This window comes from Ahaetulla prasina, chromosome 4, assembly GCF_028640845.1.
Source record: "Ahaetulla prasina isolate Xishuangbanna chromosome 4, ASM2864084v1, whole genome shotgun sequence".
NCBI classification, from domain to species: domain Eukaryota; kingdom Metazoa; phylum Chordata; class Lepidosauria; order Squamata; family Colubridae; genus Ahaetulla; species Ahaetulla prasina.
This window is the reverse complement of record NC_080542.1, coordinates 26089971-26112079: the sequence shown is the minus strand read 5'-3', so window position 1 is coordinate 26112079 and position 22109 is coordinate 26089971. Positions and strand designations below refer to the sequence as shown.

At 40.4% G+C, this 22109-nt stretch overlaps 1 protein-coding gene across 1 annotated transcript; it reads right to left on the bottom strand.

Annotated features, from left to right (window-relative positions):
• Nucleotides 1-1669: 1669 nt before the first annotated feature.
• Nucleotides 1670-18455, bottom strand: DHDH (dihydrodiol dehydrogenase). The gene is made up of 7 exons (XM_058180635.1): nt 18113-18455; nt 13558-13669; nt 11922-12085; nt 5045-5297; nt 4764-4888; nt 2837-2987; nt 1670-1821 (listed from the first exon to the last, which is right to left on the bottom strand). The coding sequence occupies exons 1-7, from the start codon at nt 18197-18199 to the stop codon at nt 1709-1711; spliced, it is 1005 nt and encodes a 334-aa protein (XP_058036618.1). The 5' UTR covers nt 18200-18455; the 3' UTR covers nt 1670-1708.
• Nucleotides 18456-22109: the final 3654 nt, after the last annotated feature.

Below are 22109 nucleotides of genomic sequence, written 5' to 3'. Positions count from 1 at the left end.
GCCAAGTGTCTGAATTTTGATCACATGACCATGGGGATATTGCAATGGTCAAAAGTGTGGAAAATGGTCATAAGTGACTTTTTTCAGTGCTGTTATAACTTTGAATGGTCCTTGTAAGCCAAGGACTACCTGTATTTGATTTTTTGAGAGCTAGATTTTTTAGATTTATTTTCAGGGAGGCGGACAGTATGGGTGTCTATTCTCTAACCTAGTGATTTTCAAAGGTGGGTCCTCAACATCTCAGAGTAAAATTAAAATTCTTTTGCAAAGTGCAGCATTAAATGCTGATAATGCTTTCATTTTGTGGGCACAGGAGCTACATATTTGAACCACAGAAGCCAGGCTCCAAATAAATTTTGATAGATGAATAACCCCATGAAGTTAGCTATCATTCAAACTGCTGCCGCCAGCAGTATCGTATTATTTCTTATTTAAGTAGCTCGATAGAAGCTTCCATCTGGTTTTCCTTTTCACCAAATGCATGGAGGTACTGTACAAGGGGTATCAAACTCAATTTCATTGAGGGCCACATCAGGATTGGGTTTGACCTTGGAGGGCCGGGTGTGGGGTGGGTGTAGCCATGGAGGGCGTGACATGGGACTGCAACTCCAGTGACATAGTTTTATAAACTTATAAAAATAGAGAGGCATACATTTCTGAGATTTTGTTTTTTTAATACTTACTTGATCATCTTAGAGAGAGTCCAGATCAAGAAACTGACTCCATAGGAAGTCTAGAACTATAAATTATTGACATAGGCTATAGTAGCAGAAGCCTGGAAGGTAAAATATTTTACTTTTCCTCCCTTCTATAACCTTAGTCAGGGATGGCCTCCTGGAGCACTCTGGAGGCCCTGTTTTGGGCCTTGAAGGCTGCCTGCAGCACTCTGGACTTGCTATTTCCAGACCAGCCCTGTGGGCCTTGAGTTTGACATCCCCGTACTATATCATCTTATGCTGTCTACCTAACCTGTTCACATTTTGCTGATGCGGTGATTAGCAACTGGAGCAAGTTTGCTTTGAATCAAAGATTGTACTCTTGCATCTTTAAGCTTGACTTTGGAAATCAGCATCTTTAGACTTGACTTTTCCAATCCCCAGCATCTCAAAATATTTATGTGAAAAAATAGCCAGATACTCAGGGTGTCAGCAATCTCACCTCAAGGTGTTCCATTATGGAAAAGCACTGAAATCTTATATGAACCAATAAGTTTACATTTTTAACAGAAATCTTTCAAGAGTTAATGTAAAAATATTGCCAACTTTGCTTATTTTGATGATACAAGATTTAATTATTCCAAATCAAGCCATTGCAAGATGAAGTCCTCTATATAACAATTGTGAACCCATCATTACTATACAGGCCCAATGCAAGTTGGTAGATACTGTATATTTTTTTATTTCCCTGTGTAGGGCTTGGATTACTTGCTCAGCCTGCTTCCATGCCTTTAAGGAAGACCTAGAACCTGATTTCCCTGCTCTCGTCTGCTTTTTAACCATTATACCATATTGACTCTCTTTAAAAGCAGGTCATTTAAAGGTCTAAGCTAGAAATGCACATTCTGCCAACATTTTCATGGAGTTTGGGCTTTTCAAGGCCAAAACCAATGTCGCCTATTCGGAACTAGACAGTTTTAAATTAATTAACACAACCATTGCATAGGCACAACTTTTGGTAGAATTGAACATTTTATTAGGCGGTTTCAACATTACACATCATGGTCCTGTTCGTAGATTACTCCCACCTGTTTTCGTGCTTCATCCATGATGCAGGCAATACTTTCACTCTCTTCTAATGGCATGATAGGACTTTCCTTCAAACCTGCATGCAAGATACAAGCTAAATCAGCAATAAATAAATTGTACCCTGCACAAAGGAGAAATCTACGGCTGTATTGCTGGACTTGTAACTGTCCTCAGCTTCAGTTTTGAATGGAAGCTATAGGTTCTCTGTCCCTTTCCTAGAGTTTAATCTTGGTGTGAAGAATAAAAGCTTTCTCCTTTGCTTCAAATGGGAACATCTTAATAACTTACTTATTAGCCACATGATCATTAGTTTTCAATGTTAACCTGAGAAATAAGATCTAATAATTCAATGCAAAGATATGGTCAAGACAGAAAAGAAAGTACCGTAATCCAAATTGAGAAAGAAAAGTTGAGATGCCCCTGCTCAAGACTAGTTTTTAGTGAACAGATGCAGATAAACCTTGTGGTATACATTTGGCAAAATTGAACCTGAAAAAGGGATAAATATTTTGCCAAGTCGGATACTCTGGGTAGCAAGTACAAGTAGTCCTCAATTACAATAGTTTGCTTAATGACTTCAAAACAACGGCACTGACTTATGACTGTTTTTTACACTTAACAACCGTTGTAGAATTCCCTTAGTTACATGAATGAAATTCAAACATTAGGCAAGTGACTCATTTATGATGGTTGCAATGTCCTGGAGTCATGTGATCAATCGGCAACCTGACAAGCAAAGTCAATGGGGAAACCAGATTCATTTAACCATGTTACTAACTTAACTACTGTGGCAAGAAAGATCATAAAATGGGGCAAAACCCACTTAACAAACTTAACAAAAATGTTGGGCTCAATTGTCATAAAATGAATTGTCATTCATCTTCACTGAGGTATTTGTTGATACCTACAATTTCACCACAGATGTCACAATTGTTATAAGTGACAGCACAGCTGAGAGTGAAATAACAGATACTAGAGATGCAGTGTTTTTTAAAAAGAGGAATGGATGTAGATCAATCAAAGGACAACTTCAGGGTTAAATACACCATCAGTCTCATCCAGGAGAAGCCAGGACCACCATCACTAATTACCATTTTCCAGACACTCTCGGACGTGTTCAATCTGATACCGAAACCCAATATTGTGCTTAAAGTAGAGGGGCTCGGGAGAAGGTGGCAACGGCCATTCCCAGCGGTTCCCTTTCAGAAACATCACTGTAGGGCTGTTCATGTTGTCTGGGATCTAGGAAGAAAAGCAGGACGGTCTTTCCAATGGCAGAATTGAAATCATGTCATTCCTGCTCTCAAAATCTGCAGATGATAGACAGTAACATTTACAACCCAGTCTGCAACAACCAGAGGTCATTCAATTAATATCCATTGTGTTTGTATTGCAATTTGAAACACGCAAAGAGTAAAAAAATATTAAATTCATAATCATGCACATCCAATAAAGTCTAATTAATTTATTACGCTATAACACAAAAATCATACAGCTCGACTAAGAATTGATGTGCTCAATTTATCCATTGGTTAACATGACGTGTGAGAAGTAGATACCCTGGTTGTTGTTTACTGGGCTGCTGAGATTCAGGATGTAACTGATGTTTTAGATATTCAAGGAATCTGATGTTGAAGCAGTAATTTTTCTTTTACTGTATTTTAATTTACATCATAGAGTTAAAATGGTTGATCCATATAAAATCATAATTGTCTGGCAAGCTAAAATTGGCTCTGTTCCCCAAATTCAATAAGTAAGTTAAGCCAAGCAAAAAGCGCATTATGATAAAATGTGTGAACATGCTAGTTGAAAATGGATAGATTGCTAAGGTCATCACAATAACACTGCTTTACATGGGCTAAAGATTTTCTCATGAATGAAGGCAAATATAAATGTTCCAGGATAATGTGGCAAGATCCAATTCTGGTCGATCATCAAGACCAGAGGTTTAGTCTTCTGCCCATCCTCAGGGAAGTTCTCTCTACTGGAGTTTGTGCCTTGGGATATTCTATGCGTCAAAGTAATGTGGTGCCTTCCTATTGGTGGATGGAATGTTAATGGCCAGCAATTTACTGTTGTTTCCTTGTGCTTCCAAGGGCTCCTAAGCACCTTATAAGCTGATGATAAATCAGCATTCCTGTTGATTGACAAGGTGTCCATTTCCCGGGCTTCAGTCATCTCCCTGGCTATCTTTGTTACCTGCATGGCCAACAATTTTAGTAGCTGCGATATTGAATGTATGTCCTTGTTCATTGCAACGTGAGGCTACTTATGAGATTTTCTGGCTTATGCATCACACTCAGTGCCCAAGTTCCTATTTATTGCTCACACCTAAAATATTGCTGGATTCTTCTGCTCTCAAAAATTAAGGCATCCTTGGTGCTGTCTGAGCTTGGTTGTTTTCTTGCAGATGTTTTTCATTTACCCAAACTAGGTAACATCAGTGTCGAAGCTTTCTCTGCATCTTGGGAAAACCACCTGGATTTGACCAGTCTTATGCAATATGGAAAACACTGAACCCGAATTCGTATGGGTTGTGGTAGATGTGCAGAAACCCTCTGTAAGTGAGGCAAAATACTACCTCCGAATTGTGACTGTGAGGCCAAAAAACAAATATATAATACACAGTGAACAGAGTGTCAAAATCGAGCCTATAATGGAGATTTTGCTGATTTCCTGTCTGCGACAAATGAAGTAAAAAATTATACTTAAACTTGAATATATGTTTGTAAACTTCCTGTTAAGTTTTCAGATTTTATATTCTATGGTTTGAATTTTACCCATATTCCTTTCTACTGAAATATGATGTGAATGCGCCATATGATTGACAGAGAGTGAGTGAGAGTGGGAGAGAGACAGAATGACCGACAGACCACCAACTACCCACTTTTTTAAAATCACTCATCTGCCTGCACTCAGTTCTCAATTGTACTTGGTCCCATCTCCACAACAGCACTTGGAATCTGACTCTGGTGAAGGACATCTTTGACTTCCACAGTGTCCGTCCTTAACAAATACCTTGATGATGCCTTCAGTTCCTCCAATAGTTGCCTCTCCTGGAAGATCGACCATCATGGTGACGTTAAGAACAGCCTGACGGTTGTCTGAATAGTTGAGGATGATGGAAACAGTTTCGTCCACTCCTGAAAGGCATGGAAAAGGTTACCTGCCTAAGCCAAGCCCATTGGACTAGAAGACCTCCAAGGTCCCTTCCAACTCTTTTATTCTCATAACCTTAAGAGCATGCCAAGCCACATTTAATTTAACTCCTTTGATACAGGAGCAGCTCAGATGTTTACCTGTTTTATACAGCAATCCTGAAGCCACAATCGATTGGGGCATTTCAGGCCCAAAAACCATAGAGGCAAACTGTACACAGTAGCAGCCCAAATCCAGGATGACACCTCCACCAAGTTTCTTCTCCAACAGCCTTGGAACGTCGTCCATCCGAACAGCCAATTGAGCTCGTAGCACTTTTAAATTCCCAAGAGATTTCTGACACACTGTGCTACGGATTTGTTCAGATACAGGGAAGAATCTGGTCCAGAAGCCCTTAAAGAGAACCAAGGCCTGTCAGATTGGAGTGTATGTGTAGATAGATAGATAGATGATAGATAGATAGGTAGACAGACAGACACACCAGTGTGTGTGTGTGTGTGTGTGTGTGTGTGAAGTTTCTAGTCCTTGGGGAATGCTAAGACCAAGCAAAACGATCCCTTGAGTCGCCATGGGCAAATAGGCAGCAATATAAATCTAATAAATAAATAAATCCCATCAGAAGCAAAATTCCAGTGATCTGCTGGGTGATCCCAGGGGTGAAATCCAGCAGGTTCTGACAGGTTCTTGAGAACCAGTAGCGGAAATTTTGAGTAGTTCGGAGAACTGGCAAATACCACCTCTGGCTGGCCCCAAAGTGGGGAGGGAATGGAGATTTTGCAATATCCTTCCCCCAGGAGTGGAGAGGGAATGAGGATTTCACAGTATCTTTCCCCTGCCACGCCCACCAAACCATGCCACGCCCACCAAGCCACGCCCACAGAATCGGATGTAAAAAAATTGGATTTCACCACTGGGTGGTCCTTGACTTACAACCATTTGTTTAGTGACCATTCAAAGTAACAACAGCACTAAAAAAAGTTACTATGGCCAGTCCTCACACTTACAACTATCCCATCATCCCTATGTTCACATAACCAAAATTCAGGCTTTTGGCAACCAGCCTATATTAACAATGGTTGCAGCATCATGGACTCATGTGACTGCCATTTGTAACCTTCCCAGACAGCTTTTGACAAGCAAAGTCAATGGAGAAAGCTGGATTCGCTTAATGACTGTGTGATTCACTTAACAATGGCAAAAAAGTCATAAAATTGGGTGCAGTTCATTTATAAATTATCTTATTTAGCAACAGAAATTCTGGTCCCAATTGTCGTTGTAACTTGAGCACTATCTGTAAAACTCTTCTCTGTTCTGTAGAGGGGAATGACTTTTATTTAATATTTCTTAAAAATGAAAAAAAGACACCAACCAGTAGGTTGTAAGCTAAGAAACCCAAATTAAAAAGTCAGGGTATGCTATCATAGGACTAGGATTCTTGTTACAGGTAGTCCTCTATTTATGACTGCAACTGAGGCCAAAATTTCTCTTGTTAAATGAAACATTTGTTAAGTGAGTTTTGCCCCACTTTTTACAACCTTTCTTGACATAGTTGTGAAGTGAATCACTGCCATTGTTAAGTTAGTAACCTGGTTGTTAAGTGAATCTGGCTTCCCCATTGACTTTGCTTGTCAGAAGGTCACAAAAGATGATCATGTGACCCGAGGACACTGCAACCATCATAAATATGAGTCAGTTACCAAGCATCTGAATTTTGATCATGTAACCATGAGGCTGCTGCAACAGTCATTAGTGTGAAAAATGGTCATAAGTCATTTTCTCCAGTGCTGTTGTAACTTTGAACGATCACTAAATGAATTGTTGTAAGTTGAGGACTACCTGCACGTGAACTTTATGCATTTCTCAGCCTAATTACCCTGCAGGGTTGTTAAAAGGATAAAAGAAGATGCCGGCTTGTCATAGAATTTCCTAGACAGGAGTCTGCAAACTTGGCTCCTTTAAGACTTGTGGACTTCAACTCCCAGAGTTCCTCAGCCAGCAAAGCTTTGCAGATGCCTGTCCTAGAGTGGAAACACTCTTAGATGCTCTATATCCGTGATGGTGAACCTATGGCATGCGTACCACAGGTGGCACGCAGAATCCTCTCTGTGGCGTTTCTTTCATGAGCTTCTGTTTCCCTGCAAACGACAAAATAGAAGCTCACGAAAGAAAAAGATCTTACCTCTTGCCACGCTGCTGGTGTTGGGATGCCCTGCCTCCTGCCGGCCAGCTGGTCTTCAGGTCTCTGCTGCACATATGTGCATGTCAGCACATGTGCGCATTCTCAAGCGTGCACCCACCTTTCAGTTTGGCCATGCATACTTTGGGCACTCGGTGTCTAAAAGGTTCGCAATCACTGCTCTATATAATATCAAGAAGCTTTCCTAACATACGGATAGAACCTGCCTTCCTGTAACTCAGGGCTATCACGCGGGATGCTTAGATCTGGCCCACGGGGCCACCCTGGAAACAATGAAGGACTAGCTTGCAGGGCTGCTACCAGCAATAAACGGAGCTCAAGAGGGTTGCGTGTGGGGCCCCCCCCCAGCTCTATTTCACTGGCAGAGGGCTGCAGGAATCCATCACAGTTGACAATGAAGCCCAGGGGTGTGCTTGCAGCCCCCCCCCCAAGCTCTGTTTTTGCTGGCAAAGTGATCACAAAACAAACTACTAGCAAAAGTGGATTCCCCACCCCACCCCCAGCCCCGCCTGGGCCATCACAAATGCCTCCAACACAAGTGATGTTGAGCTGGCCACCCCCACCCTGGTCATGCCCATCTGGCCACCCCACCACCACAAGGTCAAACACAACCCTGATGCAGCTCTCAATGAAATCGAGTTTGACATCGTTTCTGTACCTTCAGACTATTATTTTGTATCCCATTCTCTGGGCAATAGAGAAGATTGCCATCCTCGTCAGGATTTAAGTACTGTTAATATTTGTTTCTCATGTGTCTTTTTGCAAGGCTAAATTCCCTCAGTCTCTCTCTCCCTTTTAGCCTCCCTTCAAGGCTAATTTCCCTTAGTCTCCCTTTTTGCAAGGCTAAATTCCCTCAGTCTCCCTCAGTCTCTCTGAGGGAGACTAAATTCCCTTCATCGCAGGGAACAGGTGGGAAAAAACCACCACATAATTCAAACCAAATGAATCAGCCACATTACAAGCTTGATTTATGTTCATTTGCATTATTTGATCAGGTTGCAGGAGATTTAGATCATTGTTTCTCAACCTTGGCAACTTGAAGAGGTGAGGATTTCATCTCCCAGTCCCACCCCATCCCCAACATGGGAGTTGAAATCTAGGCATCTTAAAATTGCTAGGCTTGAGGAAAGATTGTTTTAGATCAGGGGTCCCCAAACTTGGCAGCTTTAAGACTTAAAGCTGCCAAGTTTGAAGACCTCTGCTTTATAATTTCAATTATTTAAAAGTAGGAATGTGTGTTTTTAACCACAGGAAGTGGGAATCTAAGGCTGGAGTTCAAGTGGCTTTTGTGAGGAGATGAGGAATGAGAGTGGGAATAAGAACAGAAACTGATTAGGGAATGCAAAAACTGGATCAGCTTAAGATAATACGCCTCCACCAACCCTACAAAAAGTGGGGGGCGGGTTAGCCACATGGGATTGGAGAATTACTGCCCAGACAGGTAAACAGGCATGATTGCTGCCCTGAAAGTCATTTATAAAACCTGTTGGATTGCACATTGTACCTGCCATTCTTGGAAAATCTCAAGCATTGACTTGTTTCTCTCAGAAGTTTGCCAATTTCATGTCAGCTTAGTTAGGATTTTTGGGTCTGGGTAACAACGCTGGGAATGATCAAAGTATTAAAGATTTTCTCCTGAGTCAGAAAGAGGGAAAAAGATCTAAGACTTCCTTATTACTGATCATGGGACCAAGGTAGAAGAAAAAGTTGAGATGCCGATGCAGTTTGTATGTCAATTAAGAAAGCTTCCTTTGTAAACTGCCCTTAATTGGAGAAAACCAGATTGTGTGGGATAGTGCTTAAGATTTAGGAGCAGGGAGATGCAGGCAAACTTTTTCTGATTCTGTCCTCCCTTTCTGACTATCTTGAGACGCATCCACATTTTAATATTCTGTTTTTCATCACTGAATTAATTATCTTTCCCTGCTTTTATAATTTGATGTGGCCCACTGACTGTATGCATGCATAGCCCATCCTTAAATTAAAACTAGTGTTGAAGGAAACTCTCCGGAGTGCTAAGCTTAATAACAAAAGAAAACAAACAAAATAACTACCTATGATGGCACAGGTAGTCCTTGACTTACAGCAATTCATTTAGTGACCGTTCAAAGTTACTTGGCTGAAAAATGACTTGCGACCATTTTTCACACAACTGTTGCAGCATCCCCATGGTCATGTGATCAAAATTCAGACAGTTGGAAATTGACTTATATTTATGACGATTGCAATGTCTTGGGATCATGTACATTTGCAACTTGCTGACAAGCAAAGTCAACGGATAAACCAGGTTCATTTAACAACCATGTGGCAAACTTGACAACTGCAATGATTCACTTAACTGTGTCAAGAAAAGTCATAAAATGGGGCAAAACTCACTTAAGAAATGTCTTGTGTAGCAACAGAAATTTTGGGCTCACAAATCGAGGACTACCTGTATTTATGAAACTGCAGAACTTCAAAAGTAATAATCCCCATTTTTAAAAGGAAGTAAAAGAGTCTACAAATTTTGTTAGGTATAGTACAATCCCAAACATGGATTTAGATTACATGAAAAAAGTATTGCTTACTCCTTTGGTGAAAAGAAATAATTGACAAATCTGCTGTATAGCAACAATAATAGATGGGTGGATATAGATTTTTATTCTAGTATTATATGGAGAATCTGTTACCCCATGCCTATAAAATCCACAGTTCTTGACATCTTGAATCTAACTATCATGGATGTAGCCAAGAAGAACCTACAACTGTGTGTTAATCATAATCATAATGACTATCCTGCCGATACTGGGCCAAAATATGAGAATAATAGAACAAGGCCAAATCAGATGCTTAATATCACACTTTGCATCTTCAGTAACAAAGCAAACATAAGGAATTCCCACACCCCCTTGCCACCATGATTCAAAGGTATACACAGATAGTCTCTGTCTTATGACCACAATTAAGCTGAAAATTCCTATTGCTAAGTGAAACAGCTGTTAAGTGGATTTGGCCCCGTTTTATAATCTTTCTTGTTACAGTTGTTAAGTGAATCACTGCAGTTGTTAAGTTGGTAACATGGATGTTACGCAAATCTGCCTTTGTTTGTTGGAAGTTAGCAAAAACATGACCCTGGGACCCTGCAAACATCATAAAGATGAATCAATTGCCAAGAGGTAGGGAAAACCCATTGAGGAGCATAGGCGTTTGGAAACACAGAAGTGTATCAAATTATAGATATAACTCATTTTATTTTATTTTATTTTTCATTTCAATATTCATATTTGATTTCAGTACAGGTAATCCTCAAGTAACAACCACAACTGAGCCCAAAATTTCTGTATGTTAAATGAGTTTTGCCCTTGTAGTTATTAACTTAGTAACATGGTTATTAAGTGAATCTGGCTTCCCTATTGGTTTTACTTGTCAGGAGGTCAAAAGGATGATCATGTGACCTTGGAACACTACAAGTGTCATAAATTTCATATCAAATGATCTAAGTGCCAAAGCCCACTGCAACTACACCGTAAAAAAGGCTTTAAGAGTTGTAAACTTAATCTTGTGTAGCTTCTTCTCCAGAAAGATTACACTACTAACCAGAGCATATAAAATATTTGCTAGACCAATTCTTGAATACAGCTCACCTGTCTGGAACCCATAGCTCATTTCTGACATAAATACAATTGAGCATGTCCAGAAATATTTTACAAGAAGAGTTCTCCACTCCTCTGAATACAACAAAATACCTTATGCCACCAGACTTGAAATCTTGGGTTTAGAAAACTTAGAACTCCGCCGCCTTCGACAGGACCTGTGTTTAACTCATAGAATCATCTGTTACAACGTCCTTCCTGTTGAAGACTACTTCAGCTTCAATCGCAACAATACACAAGCACACAATAGATTTAAGCTTAATGTGAACCGTTCCAATCTTGATTGCAGAAAATATGACTTCAGTAACAGAGTTGTTAATGCCTGTAATGCACTACCAGACTCTGTGGTCTCTTCCCAAAATCCCCAAAGCTTTAACCAAAGACTACAGATTTCTTAGGAATGGGGTGAGATCAATAGTAGTATTGATCTCACCCCATTCCTAAGAAATCTGTAAGGGGCATGCATAAGAGCACCAGCATGCCTACCGCTCCTGTCCTAATGTTCCCTTTGATTGTATCCAATTCGTATAGTTATTCCATGCTTATGCTTGTGACAAATAAATAAATAAAAATAAATAAAAATATGAATCAGTTGCCAAGCATCTGAATTTTGATCATGTGACTGTGGGGATGCTGCAACAGTCTTAAGTGAGCAAAATGGTCGTAAGTAACTTTTTTCAGTGCTATTGTAACTTTGGTCATTAAATGAATTCTTGTAAGTCAAGGACTACCTGTATTTTACATATGTGCTTTCAAAATTTAATATAATGCATGTTTAGGTTTATAAAATAAGCTGAATAGTTTCTTGGTGTGAACCCAAAGACCATACAGTAAAATTTCTCCTGTTCTCGCAACTGTTTTTAGTTATTTGTGCAGCAACAAAACAAGCCTTTTAAAATTGGGGCAGGGAAAGAAGCTGGGTGACTGGTACTAAGAATAATAAATCCCTCCCCAATTTCTCTCTATCTAAATATAATAAGAGTATGATTTCCAATTTATAACCAGTGGTTTTGTTTTTTAAAGTTTAGTTTCTCTACAATCATAAAATGGCAAAAAAGACTAGACTTTTTGTCCACCTCTGAATGCTTCTACCACATGACTAAAAATGAAATTCAAAGAAACCCCTATGAGCGTAGCACAATGTGTGAACCCAACAGAGTTTGATTCCTAAAAGGTTACATTCCCTACCTCCATGAGGAAGACGTCATTCTCCCGAGCTGTTTGTATCATCTTCCGTACTTCACGGGCATTCATGCCCATGGGTTTTTCACAGAGAACGTTCTTCTTAGCCCGGAGGAAAAGGGTGGTTTGATCAAGATGCTGAGTGTTGAGAGAACCCACGTAGATCACATCTGGAGGGGGGAGCAGAAGACGTCTCAGCAAATGAACAGAAAATGGAAGAGAAGTAGAGGGGGAGACCAGGATTTCATTGGACCCTGGGAATCTTCTTATGTGCCTCTCCCTCCCACCCCTTCCTTGAGCCTCCACAGAAAGAGTCCAAATGCAGGTAGTCCTCGATGTATGGCCACAATTGAGCCCAAAATTTATGAGACATTTGGAAAGTGAGTTTTGCCCCATTTTACAACCTTTCTTGCCACAGTTAGGTGATTCACTGCAGTTGATAACTTAGTAACCTGGTTGTTAAGTGAATCTGGCTTCCCATTGACTCTGGTTATCAGAAGGTTGCAAAAGATGTTCATATGGCCTTGGGACACAGCAACGGCCATAAGAATGAGTCAGTTGCTAACCATCTGAATTCTGATCACATGATCGTGGGGATGCTACAAAGGTTGTAAGTGTGAAAAGTGGTCATAAGTCACTTTTTTCAGAGATGTTGTAACTGAAGAGTTAAGATATGAACAGTTGTAAGTTGAGGAATACCTGTAGTCAAAGATGATGGCCATGGAATTTAAGCCTCCAACTCCAATTTCCAGGAGCCCTCTTCTCTCTCTTTTTCCCTTCCTTCCTTCCTTCCTTCCTTCCTTCCTTCCTTCCTTCCTTCCTTCCTTCCTTCCTTCCTTCCTTCTTTTCTTGTATACATTTGTGTTAAATCTTATCTCCGAATATGCCTCATTGATTAGCAGAACCTAGCTGATCATGCCTAGGTCATTTCAGTGGAAGATTATCAGGATTTCCTACAGCTTAAAGTTAGACCAGGAAATCAAAACAGAAGTCAGCAGCAAACTTCTTCAGCTTTTCCCTCAAGAAAACTGGCTGGATCCCTCTAGGAAGTGGTCAAAATCAGGGCTAACTCAGGCTCTCTCTGAGGAGCTTGAAGCATCCTTCATGCTTTCATTCATATTTTATCCCTTGTATAACTGGGAGATTAGACCAAAGTTTTAAATCATAGCAACTTGAAGATGTATGGACTTCAACTTCCAGAATTCCCCAGCCAGAATGCTGGAAGTTGAAGTCCACATATCTTCAAGTTGCCATGGTTGACAAACATTGAGTTACACAAACATCTGACATAACCCTGTAATCCTTTAATTCGGAATAGAGTTGGTTGACTAGATGGAGTTGAGTATTTACTGGCTGGATGCACTCCCTGACACCATGTGGAGTTCACAGCAGATTTTTTTTTCTTTGCACCCTAAGAGTGAGACATCTGCTGCTACCTAGGATTGAACTCTCAACCTTCTGAATAGGAGGTGAATGTCTTCACCGTTAGGCTACCATGCTGCTTAAACATCTGGCATATGTCTTCCTAAACTGATTCCTTTCAAGTCTCAAATTCCCTCAGGAGAGAATTGCTCTCTTCCACAACCCTGCCCTGCCTGTTTTGGGAACTGATTTTCTGTCCCCAAGGTCCATTTCGGCTCACCCACTTCAGGATCCTGTGCAAGTTCCTCATAAGAGCCATAGGCCCTGCAAATGCCATGCTGTCTGGCATATTCCTGGGCACGCTCGAGACTGCTAGAAGCAATAGCAACTATCTGGAAAAAAAGAAGCAGCAGACAAATTAAATGAAGTTGGACATTGTGTTTGCTTTTTTAACAAAATTAGCCCTCCCAGTACTCAGAGGAAGGGATTAAGGATGATGAATTTTCAACTCATCCTTGCACTTGATTAAAAGGGAATATGCATCATAGGAATCGTGTAGTTGCATTTATGGTAGAAAGGTAGGGAACAGCCATTGAGGAGCACAAAAGTTTGGAAGCACAGAAGTATATCAAATTATAGATATAGTTCATTTTATTTTATTTTTCATTTCACTATTCATGTTTGATTGCAGTACAGGTAATCTTCGAGTAACAACCACAACTGGGCCCAAAATTTCTGGTGCAAAGTGAAACATTTGTTAAGTGAGTTTTGCCCCATTTTATGATCTTTCTTGCCACGGTTGTTAAATGAAATAATGTAGTTATTAAGTAAGTAACATGGTTGTTAAGTGAATCTGGCTTCCCCATTGATTTTGCTTGTCACGAAGTCAAAAAAAATGACCACATGACCCTGGGACACTGCAAACGTCATAAATATGAGTCAGGTCCGTTGCCAAGCATCTGAATTTTGATCATGTGACCGTGAGGATGCTACAACAATCGTAAGTGTGAAAAATAGTCATCACTTTTTTCAATGCTGTAGTAACTTTGAACGGTCACTAAATGAACTGTTGTAAGTCGAGGACTATCTGTATTCAAGTACAGGTAGTCCTCCACTTAAACAGTTTGTTTAAGTAATCCCAACCATACCACCAGTGGTAGGATTCAGCCAGTTCGCACCACCTCAGGAGAACCGGTTGTTAACTTTCTGAGCAGTTTAGCAAACTGGTTATTGGAAGAAATCATTAGGGCAGAGAACCGGTTGTTAAATTACTTAAATCCCACCACTGCATACCACCCATTTGCTCTTCCCGCTGGAGTTAATCAGAAGTGATCTACATTATATAAATGGTCTTGCTGCAACCAAATTAGTTAGCACATTTTCCCCTGAGGTGCAAGGAAAAGAAACTGGGAGAGGAATCAATTTGTTTTTGTTTTTCTTAGTAGACGACCTGAGATAGGAGTGGGACAATAGCTTGATAATTAGCACTGTCTCAGCTTTGCTTTTTTTAAATGAGATTCCTAACTGATCTTGAAAGTGATAAGGTTATCTCTTGCTAGCTCTCCAGAGGAAAGAGAAGCATTGGAGTAGTTTCTCAGAAAGACTGAATGACTAATAATAGGATGAGAAATTTTAGCTGATGTTAGCATAGCCCAGAGTGCAATCTTGGTATACTGTCTTAATTGTTTGCTGAGGGGAGTTTTGACACAATTATATACTGATTAGTTTTAATTCAAAGTAATGAAAGGCCAGGAGGCAACATGGTGGTATACTAGAGCTGTGATGGCAAACCTATGGCATGCATGCCCCAGGTGGCACGCAGCACCCTCTCTGTGAGCACGTGAGCTGTCGCCCCAGTTCAGCTCCACTGCACATGCATGCGCACCTCCCACTGGCCAGCTGGTCATCTGGTCTCATGCACATTGTATTTTGGGGGTTCATGCACATGCACGCTTTGGACACTATGTTTGGAAAAGGTTAGCCATCACTGTAATAGAGATATGAAGATCGTCGACTGTTCCATCCCTACCTTCTTTAAGTAAGTTGCTTCCCATCAGTCTATAATCCCCAAGAATGCTAGACTTGGATACATTTGGTTTTGGAGGAAGGGAGTGGCACCCCAACCATACAAGTTTTTAAAATTTGTTATCTCAATAATTTCTGGATTTCTGCAAACCTCAAGAAGATTTCTGGATGGAGTCATGGCGGTTAGAACGCAGTAATGCAGGCTAATTCTGCTGATTACCAGCTGCCAGCAGTTTGGCAGTTTGAGTCTTACTGGCTCAAGGTTGACTCAGCCTTCCATCCTTCTAAGGTTGGTAAAATGAGAACCCAGATTGTTGGGGGCAATAGGCTGACTCTGTAAACTGCTTAAAGAGGGCTGTGAAGCACTGTGGCTGGACCATTGAATTGCTGAGTTTCAGGCAGGGGTGAAATGCTCCCAGTTCAGACCGGATTGGCTGATCTGGTAGCGGCAGGTGGTTCATAGAACCGGTAGCAAAAATCCTTCCCCCCCCCCACTTGTCCGCTTGCTGCTTCTTTCTGGCTCACTCGCTTTTCCTGCCCAAATGTTAGGAATAGGTTGTAAAAAATGCTTTTAAAAGGTAAAAAAAAGGCTCTGACGATCCCAGCTGAGCCGTGCGATCATCAGAGCTTTTTTTTTTCACTTTTAAAAGCATTTTTTTACAACCTATTCAGCTGAATAGGTTATAAAAAATGCTTTGAAAAGGTTAAAAAAAAAGGCTCTGATGATCACAGCTGAGCCGCACGATTGTCAGAGCCTTTTTCTTTTATTTTTAAAAGCAATTTTTTACAATCTATTCGGCCGAATAGGTTGTAAAAAAATGATTTTAAAAGTAAAATAAAAAAAGATTGTGTGCCACAGCGGATCACCCACACAACCCCACGCACTGTTCTACTTATCCCATGCCTCCTTTTGGTGTGCACCGCACGCGCGTGTGTGCACCTTCGCATTTGGTGCATGGTGCACAGCGTGCGTGCACAGCCAGCGAACCAGGAGTAAACCGGTTCAGATTTCACCACTGGTTTCAGGGCTGGGGAAACCCAGCTATTCTTTTGGCATATTCAATCAGAACAACACATCAATCCTATTCTAGGTGTATCATACTGGTCACACATGTATGAGTCTCTTAAGGAGACACAGAAAACTACTAATATACAAATACTGATATAAGAGGCCAGTGACAGCCCTTAAGAGCAGTCAGGAGGGAGTCCAATGGTGGTTGATTCGTGGTTATTGATTCTTTTTGGGAAGCAGGAATACAGCCTTAAAAAATGAAAATGTGAGAAACTGCCTTATGTAAAATCAGCACACCAATTTTATTTATGCAGCTCCGTCAACTCTGGTTGGATACTGCAATCCCAGGTTTCTGGCAAGACTCCTCTCTTGCTTGCTTTAAGAACCCAGAGACTGAATTTGGAACTTTTTAAATGGAAAGTACATCCTGCTACATAAGTCTTTATAGTAAATTCAGCTGTTCATCTAGTTTGCAGCAGTCTACTTTAACTGACAGAGACTCTCTATTCTTCAAGAAAGGTCTTCTTTATTTCCTGTTATCAGCAATTAAGCCTAAGTCCTTGTTTTTTTTATATCTATCTATCTATCTATCTATCTATCTATCTATCTATCTATCTATCTATCTATCTATCTATCTATCTATCTATCTATCTATCTATCTATCTACATACATACAGATTCTCCTTGGCAGAGCTACAGATATTTTTTAAAGCAATTTTTACAATCTATTCGGCCGAATAGGTTGTAAAAATGATTTTAAAAGTAAAATAAAAAGATTGTGTGCCACAGCGGATCACCCACACAACCCCACGCACTGTTCTACTTATCCCATGCCTCCTTTTGGTGTGCACCGCGCGTGTGTGCACCTTCGCATTTGGTGCATGGTGCACAGCGTGCGTGCACAGCCAGCGAACCAGGAGTAAACCGGTTCAGATTTCACCACTGGTTTCAGGGCTGGGGAAACCCAGCTATTCTTTTGGCATATTCAATCAGAACAACACATCAATCCTATTCTAGGTGTATCATACTGGTCACATGTATGAGTCTCTTAAGGAGACACAGAAAACTACTAATATACAAATACTGATATAAGAGGCCAGTGACAGCCCTTAAGAGCAGTCAGGAGGGAGTCCAATGGTGGTTGATTCGTGGTTATTGATTCTTTTTGGGAAGCAGGAATACAGCCTTAAAAAATGAAAATGTGAGAAACTGCCTTATGTAAAATCAGCACACCAATTTTATTTATGCAGCTCCGTCAACTCTGGTTGGATACTGCAATCCCAGGTTTCTGGCAAGACTCCTCTCTTGCTTGCTTTAAGAACCCAGAGACTGAATTTGGAACTTTTTAAATGGAAAGTACATCCTGCTACATAAGTCTTTATAGTAAATTCAGCTGTTCATCTAGTTTGCAGCAGTCTACTTTAACTGACAGAGACTCTCTATTCTTCAAGAAAGGTCTTCTTTATTTCCTGTTATCAGCAATTAAGCCTAAGTCCTTGTTTTTTTTATATCTATCTATCTATCTATCTATCTATCTATCTATCTATCTATCTATCTATCTATCTATCTATCTATCTACATACATACATACAGATTCTCCTTGGCAGAGCTACAGATATTTTTTTTTAAAAAAATCCCCTCCAGCCCCTAGTTATAATGTTTAAAAAAAGCTTTTCTGGTTACATTTTGAACATCGAGCATCTTTTTATGATGCAACAGCTTTTTCAGAAGAAAACCAACCATCTCCCCATACCAGTGCACTCGCACACTCTCACACATTCTCAGCATGTGATACAACCTTGTGATCTGCTGGCAGAGTTTTCAAGGCCACAATGAAGTCGTGGGAAATCTTCCCAGCAGAGCAGATTCCCCAGCAGAGAGGCATGGAAGATTTTGGGTGTCTTGATGGCTGACAAAACTGAGAAAATTTCTATTCTGTCTTTCTACCCCTTGTATGAAGAATCTGGATCGGCAGCTGCCTACATTTAGGAAACTGTGGGTTGAAAAAGGGGCAGGGTAGCTCTGGGGCTGGGAGACGCCCTGCATGGCTGCTTCTCTCTGTGTTTGGGGTGGAGTACCAAACTTGAATTTGCATGGAGAATGTGTACATGGCAAAGATAGTAACCCCTATTTGAGTGAATTAAACTCATGGACCATTTGGCTAAGAGCTGCCTGACTGCCCTGACCTTCAGAGTCCTGGAAAGTGAGACCTCTGGAGCTACCTTGTTGTACCTTGATGAAGGTATCTTTTCTTTTATGTACACTGAGAGCATATGCACCAAGACAAATTCCTTGTGTGTCCAATCACACTTGGCCAATAAAAATTCTATTCTATTCTATTCTATTCTATTCTATTCTATTCTATTCTATTCTATTCTATTCTATTCTATTCTATTGTACCTCTGATCAGTCAGCCTCCTGGGGTCCATTTTTAACTAAGCATCCTCTCTTCTTGGCAGTAGGGTTGTCATCACAACTAAACATTATGAACACAGTTAGAATGTGATGAAGTGGCCCTTTGACCCCATAGCAGAGACTGGGCCCTGGTTTTAGAGCTGGGGTCTCATTTCAGCCTAGCGGCCTTGTAAAGACTGCCAGGTACATTGGGAAAATGCAGAGATGAAAATATATTTAGAGGGGCAGCAAGTAAAGATGGAAATAGGGGGCAGCATTTGGCTGGCTGTTGATGTAATGCAAATATTGGTCAATATTATGTTATGTGGCCAAAATCAATTAATATTGCTCTCTCTCTCTCTCTGATTTGGATTTGGAATTTTTAAAAAAATCACTAGGCATACAAGACTATTTGGGCTGCAAACATCAAGCCCACCACTACAAGTCAGCAGAGATTTTGTGTGTTTGGAGGGTATCTCTTGGCTGCCACATACTGGTCATCTGAACTTCTGGAAACTCTAATATCACAGAGGAGAGGTTAAAAAGATCACTGTTCACTACCCACCAGCATTCTGCAAGCTATGACACAGAGAGCAAAATAGTACAAGGGTAAGATGTTGATATAGTTGAAGACGTTCTTGTAAGAAGAAGGATTCTTCCAAAATAGTCCACCAGATTTCATCCCATTCAATCTCATTAAAGAGAGTAGCAGTAAGTTCCATCCACATTTTCCTTTCTCTGTACAAATAGTCCTTGACTTATAACCATTAATTTAGTGATTGCTCGAAGTTATAACAGCACTGAAAAAAATGACTTGTGATCATTTTTCACACAACTATTGCAGCACTCCTGTGGTCACGTGATCAAAATTCAAGTGCTTAGAAACTGACATGTATTTATAACTGTTGCAGTGTCCTGGGGTCATGTGACTTTCAGAGAAGAAAAGTCAATGGGGAAGCCAGATTCACTTAAAAACTGCAGCGATTCACAAAACCTGTGGCAAGAAAGTTAATAAAATGGGTCAAAATTCACTTAACAACTGTCTTGCTTAGCAACCAAAATTTGGGCTCAGTTATGGTCGTAAGTCAAGGACTACCTGAATCAAGTTTCATCATGTTCTGGATTGTGCTTTGAAGCAGCCTCTGCACGGAACTAGAGTCAATGAGGCTAAAGAAATGTTAAAAGAAAGCAAGGTTTGTCTAACAAACCACCTCCATCCTAGAAGCTAGTATTCTGAGTTGCAAGGGTGGGGTGGACAATTTGGAGTAAAATGATGTGGGTAGGCTTTGGCACTCTGAATATCCCCTGAGGAGAGTTTTTCCTGATTATATCACAGGTTATCAGTGCTGATTTCTGTAATCCATAAAATATTCCAGGGTTGATTTAAGAAGCCTGAGAAGAGGGCGGAGGGATAATTAAAATGGAATGGAATGAGAACTCCTACACTCGGTTATTTTTATTGTTACTTGTTTGTTAAATTTATTTGTCACCTATTTCGCAGTGAGGTTATTCTAAGCAGTTTACAACAATAAAAATGGATAAATGAAAAGAAGTAGAAATATAATAGTAGCAAAGTAATGGAAAAATAGGATAAATAATGAAAAAGAAAATAATGATATAAAATATAGGTGGGTGGGAAAGCAGAGAGAGGGGGGGAAGGTGGGGTTTTCTGTCAATCTAGTAATCATCTCCTGTGTGGTATTAATCCCCAACCTCTGGGTCCCCAGGCCAACCGACAGAGCCAGGTCTTCAGGCTCTTATTACAGATAGTCCTCAACTTACAATAGTTCATTTAGTGACTAAAGTTACAACAGTACTGAAAAAAGTGACTTAAGACTGTTATTACACTTAAGACCATTGCAGCATCCCAGTGGTCATGTGATCAAAATTCAGATTCTTGGCAATTGACTCATATTTGTGACAGTTGCAGTATCCTGAGATCATGTGACCCCCTTTTGCGACTTTCTGACAACCAAAGTCAATTTATTTATTTATTTATTTATTTATTATTCATATTTGTATACCGCCCTATCTCCCGAAGGACTCAGGGCGGTTCACAGGCAAATAAAACATTTATGTACAAATTAAAATAACCATTAAAAAACTTATTCTAATGCCAAATTATTAAAAATATAAATATAAATATTAAAAAACCAATTAAAACCCCTATAAATTTAAAATCTAGTCCAGTCCTGCACAGATGAATAAATGTGTCTTGAGCTCGCGACGGAAGGTTCGGAGGTCCGGAAGTTGACGGAGTCCTGGGGGGAGTTCGTTCCAGAGGGTGGGAGCCCCCACAGAGAAGGCCCTTCCCCTGGGCATCGCCAGACGACACTGCCTAGCTGACGGCACCCTGAGGAGTCCCTCTCTGTGAGAGCGCACGGGTCGGTGAGAGGTATTCGGTAGCAGCAGGCGGTCCCGTAGATAACCCGGCCCTATGCCATGGGGAAGCCAGAGTCATTTAACAATCAGATTACTAACTTACCAACTGCAATGATTCACTTAACAACTAAGGCAAGAAAAGTTGTCAAATTAGGCAAAATTTGCTTAACAAACGTCTCACTTAACCACAGAAATGTTGGGTTCAATGGTGGATGTAAAGTCGAGCATTACCTGTACTTCATGTAGGATTTGTGCATTTAATAGATGCAAACCTAGCGGTATGTTGTATCCATATATTAAATCCAGAAAGAAATCTTTTAAAAAATGTTTTTATGAGTTAAATGCCACTCAATTTTGCTGGAAACCATGAGCTCTAGTAAGCAATACAGAAGAACAGTGTTTCAAGACATGTGGATGTCAAATCCCAGAATTCCCCAGCCAGTATGCATTCTGAGAGTTGAAGTCCACACATCTTGAAGTTGCCAAGGTTGACAAACACTGCAGTGGAAGTTGCCAAGGTTGATAAACAACGCTACAGTAGAAGTTCACTCTTCTTGAGAAACACTGCAGTTGAAACACTGTAGATCACCACAGTTAAAGTCCAAACATCTTAAAGTTGCCAAGACTGAGAAACTCTGTAGTAGAAGTTGAGAAACACTACTGTAGAATTACTGCAGTAGAAATCGCTACTATGAGAAACACAGCAGTACAAGTAGAGAAGTACTTGGTAGAATACTGCAGTGGAAGTGGAAGTTGCCAAGGTTGAGAATTCCTGCAGAGAAACACTATCCAACCACTTCTCCTATATAACATTGGATATATCATAAACCTCTTTTTAGATATTATTTTTCCCTTCCAAACTAAAAAGTGCAAATAGCAAGAACAATAGCATTTATGCTTATATACCACACCTATAGCACTTTGCTCTTGGGGTGTTTAAAATGTAGAAGCATTATTTGCATATTGCCCCCAGTCATCTTGGTCCTAGTTTTCCTGACCTCAGGATGGCTCAACCTTGA

Bases quoted from the DNA above. Each gene is read 5' to 3' on its own strand.
- DHDH (XM_058180635.1), bottom strand. From the start codon at position 18,199: ATGCCTCTCTGCTGGGGAATCTGCTCTGCTGGGAAGATTTCCCACGAC. The intron at 13,670-18,112 runs GTTGTATCACAT...CTTTTTTTCCAG, and splicing joins CTCTGCCAGCAGATCACAAG to ATAGTTGCTATTGCTTCTAG. The intron at 5,298-11,921 runs GTAGGGAATGTA...GTTCTCTTTAAG, and splicing joins ATGACGTCTTCCTCATGGAG to GGCTTCTGGACCAGATTCTT.